Source organism: Carettochelys insculpta, chromosome 1, assembly GCF_033958435.1.
Source record: "Carettochelys insculpta isolate YL-2023 chromosome 1, ASM3395843v1, whole genome shotgun sequence".
NCBI classification, from domain to species: Eukaryota; Metazoa; Chordata; order Testudines; family Carettochelyidae; genus Carettochelys; species Carettochelys insculpta.
Genome location: NC_134137.1, coordinates 376028701 through 376040997, shown reverse-complemented (window position 1 = coordinate 376040997; position 12297 = coordinate 376028701). Strand labels below are relative to the sequence as shown.

The 12297-nt window shown below is 55.8% G+C and overlaps 1 protein-coding gene across 2 annotated transcripts in view; it reads right to left on the bottom strand.

The window, feature by feature from the left end:
• Positions 1-443: 443 nt before the first annotated feature.
• Positions 444-12297, bottom strand: part of TSPAN33 (tetraspanin 33) — a 41282-nt gene continuing 29428 nt past the window's right edge. For both annotated transcript variants that reach the window (XM_074975783.1, XM_074975793.1), the window contains exons 7-8: positions 8595-8756; positions 444-7901 (exon numbers count right to left, since the gene is read on the bottom strand). In XM_074975783.1, coding sequence (XP_074831884.1) covers positions 7800-7901; positions 8595-8756 — 264 coding nt within the window. In that variant the 3' untranslated portion in view covers positions 444-7799. The remainder of the gene's footprint in view (positions 7902-8594; positions 8757-12297) is intronic.

The following is a 12297-nucleotide window of genomic DNA, read 5'->3' as shown; positions in this document are numbered from 1 at the left end:
TTGCAATTTAGGGGTAACTTACAGCTCAATAACAGTGCAGCACACTGAGGGGCTGGGTCTACACGTGGGGGCATGTTAATGAGCGGATTCGAAATATGCTAATGAGGTGCTGCAATGAATATGCAGCACCTCATTAGCATAATGGCGGCTGTGGCAATTCGAAAGTGTGGCTTTTTGAATTGAATGCCGCCCATGGAGATGGGACCTTCCAAAAGGACCTCCCCCAACCCACAGTTTTCGAAAGCCCTAGTTGGTGATAGGAAGAAGGGTTTTCGAAAACTGGGGCAGGTGGGGGGAGGGGAGGGGGCGGTGTCCTTTCGGAAGGTCCCATCTGCATGGGCAGCGCACGATTCAAAAGCCGCACTTTCGAATCGCCGGGGCTGCCATTATGCTAATAAGGCACTGCATATTCAATACAGCGCCTCATTAGCATATTTGAATCTGCTCATTAACATGCCCCTTTCAAAAGGAAGGGGCACATGTAGACCCAGCCCTGAGGGTGTGTCTACACTTGCATTCCTCTTTCAAAAGAGGCATGCAAATGAGATATAAATTTGCATATTCAGCACATGTGCATATTCTAATTTCATAAGAGCTTCTTTTGAAAGAAAAAAGCCAGTGTAGACACTGCTCTTTTGAAAGTAAACCCATCTTCGAAAGAATCCTTCTTGCTCTTTCGAAATCATTTGCATGCTGCTTTTGAAAGAGGAATGCAAGTGTAGACACATCCTGAGAGCCAGGTCTGGCGGCTGGAAACAAACTTTATGGGACCATGGGGAACTTGGCTACACCCATGAGAAGTGAGCATCCAGGCAGCGTGAGAGCGATGAGATAGTTCTGGGTTAGAGAGGTTCAGCCTGTAGGACCATCAGCCTGCCACTCATTTGTGTGCAGACATTTACTTGCTTTACCCTTGCGGATAACTCCTTTCGTTGTTAATAAATCGCTAGGTCGTCTCAGAGGGCTCGGCGTGTCAGTCCATAGCGTCACAAATAACAAGCAGTCCTGTAGCACCTTAAAGACTAACAATGGTATCAGGCTTTTGTGAGCTAATGAGCTTTTTCCTCCAAAATCTGAGGAAGTGGGCCTTGCCCACGAACGCTCCTTACCGAATACCTTTGTTAGTCTTTAAGGTGCTACAGGGCTGCTTATTTTTGAGTCTTCAGGCAGCTAATTATAGGAGTGGCCACGTGCATTGTCCTGGCGTAGGCGCTGAAGAGCAGCTGACCTGGAGTAAGTGACTGGCCTTTAGGGCTCAGAATATCATCCTGATGTTTGGAGTAAGGGACCAGCTTTCAGAAAGACAAGCTTGCCAGGGAGGCAGGATAGCACAGAGCAACCAAGGGGACTGTAACTCCATGTTAAGGCTGGTGTAGAGACCAAGAGTTTGCCCCAGAGACATGGTGAAATCTGCGTATAGAACTCATCACCAGTTTGGGGTGTTTGCCTTACTCCTTCACAGGCAGCCCTTGGGTCAGCCCAGCCGCGGGACCGGCTCTTTGGGAGCAGAGCAGGGTCTTACTGTGCATTCATACAGCACCTAGGGTACCGGGCCGCGAGTGCAGTTGGTCTCTCCAGGCGCTATTCATATCAAAACGGCAGCTCTAGCTCCTTAAAGGCGATTAGTGGGGAACAACAGCCGGGTTGGATGTGGGCTAAGGCGAGTGTTCTCTCTGCTGGGTGCTGGTCTTAGAAACATCTTGCTGGGCTTTCCCCAGGCTTTGCTGGAGGTCTCTTTGGAGAACCAGGTAAGTGGCGCAGGAGCTTTCTCTCCCTTTAATTGACAGGCCAGTCCTGGTACAGCTTCCGCCAAGATCCCAGCTTGGGTCTGTGCTGTGTTTGCGGTACAGACACAGTAACCAGAGAGACACAAGCAGCCCTTTGCAGTGGGTAGCTCTGCTGCCTTCCACGTCGGGTCAGACAGCCACACCTCCAGGCAGGCAGCTGTGGGAGACAGTTTTTCCTAAGAGACCACAAGAAAACTTACTTAGGGGAGGTTGCCTGTGCTAGCTAGGCTCACCTCGCGTCTGTAGTACTTCCAGGGACTGTCTTGGCTTCCGAGCAGCATCCCTATAAGCTGAACGCTTGGGCAGTCATCCAGAGGAGATTCAAGAGCTGCCCAGCTGATTAGCAGAACGCCCCCCAGTGGGCACCAGGTGATTCTACAGCTGGTGCACATCTGCACATCTTGGTGCACATAAAATTTATTCCACCCACAGACGGGAAAAAACTGGAGGTAGCCCTGCTTCCAAGCTGGGCCTCTCCCACGCTCCAGCGGCAGAGCTCTGACACACAGGCAGCTGTATTCATCTGGGGGCGGGGGGGAAAGAGTGCAGGGCTGCAAATCCCTGCTGCAAAGGACTGCGGGAATATGGTGGATTGCAGGGCAAGCAGCCAGCCCCAAGGGGTGCTGAGTAGCACAGCTCTGCTTTCTCTCTGCAGCCTTCTTCCTAGGCCAGAGCTGAGTGCGTGCAGTGTGACTCAACCCTCCCTGACTTCTTTCTCTCTCTCTCTCTCTCACACACACACACACACAGAGCTTGCAAAGCTGCTCCCAGTCAGGCCTTCCAGCTGTAGGGCCAGATCCTGCTCATTACTCCAGTTTAAGCCTCCCTTGCCCCGGGAGCCACTCCAGACTGAATGTTCCAGGCCCTGGAGTTGAAACAGGGCTGAGGGGCTGGGCTGGGGGAGGGAGAAGAGGAGGCCCAGAGGGGGACCACACACCGAGCCTGATGCTGGCAGCTCCCGCCAGGGCTGAGCCCTCCCTGCCTTTCCCAGCAAGCTGAATGGAGCCAGCAGCAGAAAAACACACCCACATTCCCAGCCTGCTGAAAAGCTGTACCAGGGCTGGAGGTGTCACAGCCAGGGAAGGCCCAGAGGGGCCCGACTCCAGGGGAGTGGGAGATGGGACCAGCTCCAGCTGCTGGAAAAGCCAGGGGAGAGGGTTTGGAAGCAGGAGAGACCAAGCCCAGACCTTTCTGGGCCTTCTTCCAAACAGCCCCAGGCCTGGTGTGCCTGGGCGCCAAGGAACGATTCTGCTCTAGGCTGAGCGCCTTCTAAGCCGCCTTTCCTGCTGCATGGGGAGGGAGGAGAAAGGACATGGGTGGGGAAGAGGGTTGTACTGACACCATCTGCTTCATTGAAAAAGCAGGTACAAGGAAGAGCATCCAATAGCCAGGGCTCTGAGGGGTCCCCACCCACAGGAGTGTAGTGCAGGAACCTGGACAGTCGGAGCTAAAAAGCCAGCCGGCTCGCAGCTAAGAGACGCACTTGTTCTCTGTGTCAGTGGTGGAAGGGGCCACTGCATGGGACAAAACCAACAAGAAGTCCTGTGGCACCTTACAGGCTAACGGATTTATTGGAGCATGAGCTTTGGTGAGCAAAGACCCAGAGGGTCAGATGTGTCTGTTAGTTAGTCTGTATCTGCAAAAGCAATGAGGAGTCTGCAGCGGAAGATGAGTCTGACGAAACAGGTCTTTGCCCACCAAAGCTCATGCCCCAACATATGTTAGTCTAGAAGGTGCTCCAGGACTTCTTGTTTTTGCAGAGACAAACTCACACGGCTCCCCCCGAAACCTGACAGCGAACCACCCCTAGGTGTGTAGGGTGCCTACAAGCAGATGGGACAGAACCCTCAAGGGAAGAATGCTGCCCAGGCAGGGCTGCTGGAACGAGTCACAGCGGGGTGCTGAGAGGCCTCAACCAAACCGTAACACCTGTATGCAACAGTTCTGGGACGTAGGCACACCTGTCAAGGAGCACGGCAGGGAGCATTCGCAGCCTGGAAAGGGCCCGTGACTCCGAGCCAGCATGACATGCAGTGACCTGGGCTGGAGTCCCCTGCAGTCATGCTGCTCAGGAGACTTTTTGGAGTTGTAAGTGCCCCGATTTTTATTCTTGCGCCCACTGCAACCCCCGCTGCAACGTTCATCAGTCTCCCATTCAGAGGTTTCCCTTTCCTGGAGCAAGCGACAAATCTCTTCTCCCTCCCCACCAGCGTTCCCGCTAACTTCTTCCATCCAGGGGCAGAATACATTTTGTTATGTGCACCAAGGCCCGCACGGATGTGCACCACCCACAGAAACACGGGCCACCAACTGTAGGCGCTCTTGTAACCAGCTGGACAGCCTCTGAATTGCTGCTGGATGGCTGCCCGCGTGCTCGGCTTACAGGGAACGTTGCTTGCCACCTTCGCTGCAGCCAAGGTTAGCACAGGCACCAAGTCAGCCAGCAGCACTCACGTGCTTGGAGCTGCACCTATCCGCGGCAGCAGCTCAGAATTCAGCTTTGCGGGGTGGGAGATGTTTCATCTTTAACGGTAGCACCCTGGAAGGGGTCGTAGCTGTGCACCACCCAGGCACGTTTTATTCCAGTGCCCATCTCCCCTGCTGAAGCCTGGGGGCCCTTTCAGGGCTCAGAGATGGTTGATTATGGCCGGTGGGGAATGGAGATCCCCCGCTTCCCGCACCCCTGAGACCAGCAGCTCAGTGTCAAAGGGCAGGAGCTGCCGTCTTGTTCCCAGCCCTGTTATCCAGCTGCATTCTGGAGCACGAGGAAGGGAACAATTCCCCAACCCAGACCCCATCTCTCCCCCCCATGGTGTGCAGTCAGGTCTGGGGGCTCTGAGCAGCTTCTACATCTTTCCTCTCCTCATGGGGGCAAAGCACACGTGGGACAAGGGCCACCATGCAAGTATTTGAAAGGGGGCTCCAGGCAGACAGCTCTTCCCTTACGTCGGGGGAGTGGAAGTCCTGGCCCAGGGTCTGGACCCAGACTGTGGCTTACCTGGATCTGGACCCTGAGGCTTGGGGCTCCCCTCTCCAGCATTCGTCCTGTGGCAGGTGTATGGGGGGGCGGAGTCCCGAGGCTCACAGGGCGGAGTCAGGTGGGGGTGGGGGCCAGATCCACCCCCCAGGCTCTGCCAGGGCACAGAAAGCGGCACCGCTGCCCTTCCAATTCACTCTGGTGGCTTTACCCTGCTGCTCCGATTGGCCAGGACTGCAGCCAATCAGAGCAGCAACAGGTGATGCCAGAGCATGGTGATGGGGTTGGGGGGGCACACAGAAGCATGCATGTCCCAGGGTGCTGCACAGTGAAGTTGTACCCCCATTGGCCAGACTCTGTACCCTCCACTAGTCCTGCACCCCTTCTGCAGCCTCCTTCGCAGCCAGACCCCGCACCCCATGCCCACTTCCTGGCAGCCTGCTCCCACACTGAACCCCTCATTTTCTCCCCTATGTCAGAGCCTAGAGGGGCCCACCAAATATACTAGGCCTGGCCCCCCAGGCTCCAGGGAAGCTGCTGTCCTTGCCCCCAGCTATATGTACAGGAAAAATCTGCTCCCTGCCCCCTCCACAGTGGAGCTTCCTCTGGCCCTGCCAGCCCCTGCCCCCAAGTAAGGCAGCAAGATCCTGCAGACTAGGCTGACCTCAGCTGCTCCTGCTCCAAGAAGCACAGAGCAGCGCCGGTCTTGAGCCGAAAGAAAATCAGCATTGGCAATACAGGGCCTATGACCCAGCTGCGCTGTTCTGATGCCGTCCAGCAGAGGGCAGTAGCACGCACAAAGGCATGCACACACCATCCGTTCCAGGGCCCGGCCAGCACAGAGAACACCCATCTTACTCCCATTTGCTTTTATTCTCCCCGGCAAGCAAAGGGGGGACATCACAGAGGAGCTAATTTCACAGATAAGTAGCGGACGCGGACGCTACTTACAAACAGCCAAAACGAGAGAAGTCGAAGTGATCAAAATATGTATCTGTGCATCGTCCGTGAGGAATAAACTTCCAGGAGCAGATGCAGCCTCCCAGCAAGCAGAGAGTCAGATGTCCACCCATGCAGGTAACAGGCCCATCGCATGGTCTTGCCTTTCCCCTGCATGCATGGTGAGTGTTCCTGGTAGAGGGGAAAGGATGGTTTCTCCTCCTTTGACGCTGGCCAAGGCCCTGTCTGTCTAAGATAAGAAACTGGTGGCGGAGAACAGGCCAGAGAAATTCATGCAGGGCTGCCTGCACTGGGGCTGGACTCAATGACCTCCTAATGTCCCTTCCAGCCCTAGGATTCTCTGACTGGGCCCATAAGGTGCGGTTGAAAGGGGGCATCTTTTAGAAAGCCACTGAGCTATGATGCGAAGGGCCCACAGGCTGGAGAATCCAGTCCAAGTCCCATGGTCCATCAACAGCACCAGTAATGACTGGCACCATATTTCCAGCTTTAACTCTGGCAGCTTGGAGGGAGGGAGAGCTCGGTGGTCAGTGCACTGGCCCTGTAAACCCAGGGCTGGCAGCTCCATCCTTGAGATCTTCCAAGGTTCTGGGGCAGATCAGATCAAAGCCATCTGGGAGGGATGGGGATAGGTCCTGCTATGGGTACAGGGACTGGACCCCATGACCTCATGTGGTCCCTTCCAGCTCTGTGAGATGTGGCTAGCTTGCTCCATAGGCCAAGTGCCTTCCTGGCTCAAGCAACTTCTTCCCTTGCAGGTAACTCATCAGCCCACGGTTTGGAGGCAGCAAGCCCTGGGGGCAGAGATGTGCCACTGCTTCCCATTTGTATTGTGCGTCAGCCGCTGCCTGGTTCATCAGCCAACCCCTGCGAGCTTGCTGCCCGCAAACACTTATTTCCCACCCCCTGCCTGCCGTCATGCCTGAGGCACATGCTTACCAATAGCCCGTGGATACAAAACTGCTTCTCTTCTCCTGCTCTGGCTCACCTGTGCTAACAGCAGCTGCACGAGGGATGCAGGCCTGTTGCTGAGCAAAGAACCATAGTCCTTGAGGTCAAACAGGAGCAGCCCTTGAGGCTAGGGCCGACGTATTCTTCCATCCATGGGTGGAATAATTGTTGTAGGTGCACTAAGGCCTGTGGGAATGTGCACCACTTATAGACACAAACCCCAGCTGGGGACGCTCTGCCAAGCAGCTGGGCAGTATTCAACTCTCTGAGCAGCTGCACGAGCCCCAGCTTACAGGAAACACAGGCCAGAGGTCTCAGGTTCAGCCCCTGGTCCCAGAGTCATGCCAGAGCATTGTTACCCAGACTGTGGGGGCACAGGGGAAACCCAACAAGAGCAGCTGCTCCAGGTGTTTGAACAGCCCTTCGTTCACTGCTCTGTGCTTGAGGAGCTGCTGCTCCAGTCCCTTCCCAGTGGGAAACCCCCGGAGCACACCGGCTGGGCCTGGAGTAACCGGTGCACCTTCTGAGCTTTGACTGGGTCTGCTTGAGAGCCGCCCCCTCCTGCTACAGTTAAGCCCCAGGGAAGCTCAGCACGGAGCCGGGGGCTGAGCCTTCTGCCTGGCGTCACTCCTGGCTGGATGCTGCGAGCTGGCCCGCGGGAAGGGAGCTGGCAAGGCCCCCTCCCTGTGCTTCAAGACCACCCAGCAGGAAAGAAGCTGGTGCCTGCGTCATTCCCCCTCCTGCACCAGCCAGCCCAGCTCCAGCGTGCCAGGAGCTAGGGGCCGGCCCAGCCTAGGTGGCCCCCAAGGCAATTCCCCTGAGAGGGCTGGGGAATATTTTGCTCTTTCCCTTCTTTTTAAAAGAGGCCTGACCCCCCAGGGCCTGCAACGTCCGTCACTCGGGCAGGGATGCTCAGCTGATGCTGGTGCTGCAGCAGCCTCTGGCGGCCTGCATGGGGAGAGGTCCCCTGCTCCGGGGAGGGGGCTGTCCCCATTTTCCATCCCCTGCCAATAGCAGGGGAAAATGCAGGTCTCACGCTGGGCGTACGTCCACCCCACGCTGCTCCCTGCAGCTGGACGAGAGGCACTGGCGGGAAAGCACTCGCTCATTGCAGGGCAGGGGAGTCAGTACCAAGGGTCCGCTTGGTGCTGCCGATTGTAGAGCTGCAGCTTGATCTGGTCTCTGATCTGGCTGATGAGGATCTGGGAGAGCAGGATTCCCACCAGCTGCAAGGAGAGGAGAGGGCCCCATGATGGACACACCCACGAGGGCACCGGCGCGGTCGCTGCTCCGAGCGGCAACCGCTGACATCCCTGCTAGCCAATCGGTGCGCCCCCTTCCGGAGGCTAAGCCAATCGCAAAGCTCTCACTGAGCAACAAACGTACCGTATGGATGAGAACAGCCTTTGCTGCCGTTCGGTACTCAGGAGGATGCTCGCGGTGCGAGCTGGAGCCGGAAAGGGGGGAGCAGGCCAGGCGAGGCCTCCCTCTGTGCCCAACCACCCAGTCACTCCCAGCTCACGCCCGGTGCAGCCCCTGGCTCCCCATATTCCTCCTCGCCCCAGGCCGAGGCTTCCTTAGGAAGTCTCCTCCGTTACAGGCTTGGGCCCCTGAGATTCACACCTGTTCCGAGAGGTGCTGGCATGCTAGCTCCCCCACGAATGGGAGGGGGGACATATTTGTGTGAACAATCACGTTACAGGCCCCAACAAGATCTAGGGGACCCCATCCCTTGGAGCCAAACGGAAGGTGCCATCTTTTAATCCCCTTGTAGCCCTGCGGGGGCATGGGGAGGATGCATCGTGGGCTGGGATTTCCTCTGTCCGAGCTAACAGGGAGAGCAGCCCCCCAGCCCCAGGTGGGAGGTAAACAGCAGCTCCCCCGTCCCAGCAGAGGGCCCCTGGGAGGGCAGGCGCTACCTGCGGAATGGCCAGGCCCAGCGCCACGCCCCCGAGGAGAAAAAGGTTACTGTGGATCCAGTTCACCAGCCTGTCAATGCAGCCGTTGGTGTGGATGAACTCGCTGGCCTCCAGGTAGCTCATGGCTTGCATCCCCCGGCCACACATGGTGTTGATGACTGCCTGCGGGGAAGCACAGGGCGGGCGGCAGTGAGCAGAGGAGATGGGGATGGACGGCCTCGTGCAGCCACATCTCATGCCTGGGCGAGCAAGTTGCTCCGGCGCCCTCACGCCTGTAGGATGGGGCCAGGTTGTCCCACATCATGGTGGTGTCTGGGCCCTGGGGCATGTCTCCTCCTAGGGAGAGTGTAACCGCTCCCAGGCGGGCTCCAACGTGGGACCTCTGGAGCAAAGGGCAGGAGACTCTGCACTTGCAGGTAAAAGCCTGGTGCTCGGCTAAGGCTGGGAGGAGACTCATTCTCTCTCTCTCTCTGTAGCTGGTCCATGCACCACTAACTGCATGGGGCAGTGACCCACACCCAGGTGTGGGGGTTACACTGTCTCCTTGGAAAGGGGCACCATTGCTTGGGCCTTTCAGGAGAGGAGGCACCAAGGCACCACTGCTCTGGCTGTGGGACAGGCACGCCAGGGTATCCCGTTGCTTACAGATGTGCCAGCCGAAAGGTGCCGTGCCGCCTGGGAAGCCGCACATCCATGGGCCACTGACTGACACCAGCCATGCAAGTGGCAGGGGTCTCCTTTTCCACTCATCCTCTATGGCAGGGATTCCCAACCTAAGGGTTGCCACTGGATTTTCTAAGCGTTGCCAGCTGGGCAGCTCCGAGCCACATGTGGCTCTTGAAGGAGCCATTTGCGGCTCCTGCTGCTGCCGCTCACTCCAACTCCCAGTCCCTGCCCTGCCATGCAGCCGTGGAGCTCAATTTAATTGGTTTAATGGCCAGCAGGAGGGATCCAGCTGTTAAACCAATTAAATCGAGTCCCATTTCAGTGCAGCAAGGCGGGGAACGGGCTGTGCTACAGGTGGGGAAAAGGAGTAGCAGGGCTGGGGGAGCTGCAGAGAGGAGGAAGTGGGGGCCTGGCAAAGGAGTAGTGCCAGGGCAGCCACGGTGCTTGTGTGAGATAGATGTGGGGGGGCAGCAAATCAAGTTTTATTAAAAAAAAATTTTTCCCAGAGGAGGAACTTCCCACCCGCAGCCCGGGTTTGAAGTGCCTTGGGTCACACAGTCTTACTCAGGTGGCAAAATGGGTCGCCCTCCGGAAAAGGTCGGGAACCACTGCTCTGGAGCAAGGGCCTCTCCCTCCTAGGAGCTGCTGGGGCGGAGAGAAGGGCTGGAGATAGAGGCTGCCCTCAGTACCTCTCTCTCGCTGGGAGGGCAGGGCCAGTCCCTTGCAGGGCCCAGCCCGCCTGAGTGTGCTAAGCCTGGGAAACTCCAGAATTGGGCCCTCCCTTGGTCACCCAGAATCCTCCTTTTTCTGAGGCCCCCAAAACAAGAGTTATTTGAACTGCCCACCTCAACTGGTTCTCCCAGACCCACTGCTTCCCGAGGGAGGAGAATCGGAGTCTACAGAGCATTCCCAGCCCCCTGCTCCTCCCTGCACAGCCTTGTCACTGGGGTTGGTGGAACTCGCTCTGCATCCAGCCTGGTCCACAGGTGATGGAACACTGCATGGGGGGGGTGCTGGGAAGCGCATAGAACCAGCCTGCAAACCTTGTCTGTAATGGGGCGCTCCAGCAGCCCCCAGGCCGGTAGCTCCAGCACCCATAAGCCAGTTTGTGGCTCAGAGAGAGGGGTGCACAGCCAGCAAGGGACACAGCCTGGCCAGTTGGCACTGCAGGAGTTGCTGGACTAGGAGTGCCCTCTCGTGGCAAGAAGATTCATTCACCTGCAAACTTGCCAAGGAGCCAGCGCAGAGATCATACAGGGGAGATGAACCACAGAACAGCAGCACCGAAAGGGATCTTGGGAGGTCACCGAGTCCGGTCCTCTGCCCTCATGGCAGGACCGAGCACCATCTCTGGACCATCCCTGATTGGTGTCTATCAAAGCTGCTCTTAAATAATCTCCAGTGATGGAGGTTCCACAATTTCCCCACGTAATTTACTGCAGTGCTTAACCTCCCTGACAAGGAGTTTTTCCCAATGTCCAGCCTAAACCTCCCTCGCTGCAGTTTAAAGCCGTTTGCTCCTCATCCTATCCCCAGAGGTAAGGGAACAAATCTCCCTCCTCCTTGCCACAACCATTTAGGTACATGAAAGCTCTTCTCACACCCCCTCCCTCGTCTGTGTCTACACTAACCAAACCCAATTTTTTAAAAAAAAATCTTGCCTCACTGGCCCTGTTTCCTACACTTTGGATCACTTGGGTTGCTCTTCTCCAGACTTCCTCCAATTTGTCCACATCGGTTCCGCAACAGGGCGCCCAGTACTCCAGCTGAGGCCTAATCAGTGCCTCAGCTGGAGTTAGAGCAGGAGAATTACTCTTCGGGTCTTGCTTGCAACCCCCCTGTGAATCAATCCCAGAACAACGTTTGCTTTCTTTGCACCGGTGCTACGTGGCTGACTCATTCAGCTAGTGATCTGCAAGGACCCCGCACTGATCCTCTGCCGCAGTACTCCTTCCTAGGCAGTCGCTTCTTCTTTTATGGATATGCCACTGATGGTTTCTTCCTGAGCGGCGCTCTTTGCATTTCATCCTGTCGTCTTCTGACCCTCTCTCCAGTCTGATGGATAATTCTGAATTCTACTCCTATTCCTTCCAAGTGCTTGGAACCCTTCCCAGCTGGGTATCATCTGCAAACTTTGCAACTGTGTTCTCTATGCCTTTAATATCTTCAAGTATCAGAGGGGTGGCCGTGTTAGGCTATAAGGTGCCACAGGACCCCTTGTTGCTTTTGCAGATCCAGACTAACAGAAATGTATGAGCATAAGCTTTCTTGGGCAAAGACCCACTTCATCAGATGCAGGACCTGCATCTGATGAAGTGGGTCTTTGCCCAAGAAAGCTTATGCTCATACATTTCTGTTAGGCTATAAGGTGCCACAGGACCCCTTGTTGCTTTTATTAATATCTTCCTTGGTAATTATCAGAGGGGTAGCCGTGTTAGTCTGGATCTGTAACGGCAACGAAGGGTCCTTACAGACTAACAGAAAAGTTTTGAGCATGAGCTTTCGTGAGCACAGACTCATTTCATCAGATGCTGGTCTTGGAAATCTGCAGGGCCAGGTATAAATAAGCCAGAGCAAGGCTGGGGATAACAAGGTTAGCTCAGTCAGGATGAGGCTTACTACCAGCAGTTGATCTGGAGGTGTGAACACCAAGGGAGGGGAAGCTGCTTTTGTATTTAGCCAGCCATTCACAGTCTTTGTTTAAGCCTGAGCTGAGGGTGTCAAATTTGCAGATGAATTGTAGCTCAGCAATTTCTCTTGGGAGTCTGGTCTTGAAATTTTTTTGCTGTAGGATAGCTTTTAAGTCTGCTACTGTGTGACCCAGGAGACTGAAGTGCTCTCCTATGGGTTTTTGTATGTTGCCATGTCTGATATCTGGTTTGTGTGCGTTTATTCTTTTACATAGAGACTGTCCAGTTTGTCCGATGTATATAGCAGAGGGGCATTGCTGGCACATGATGGCATAAATTATATTGGTAGATGTGCAGCTGAATGAACCCACGATGGTGTGGCTGATCTGGTTAGGTCCTGTAATGGT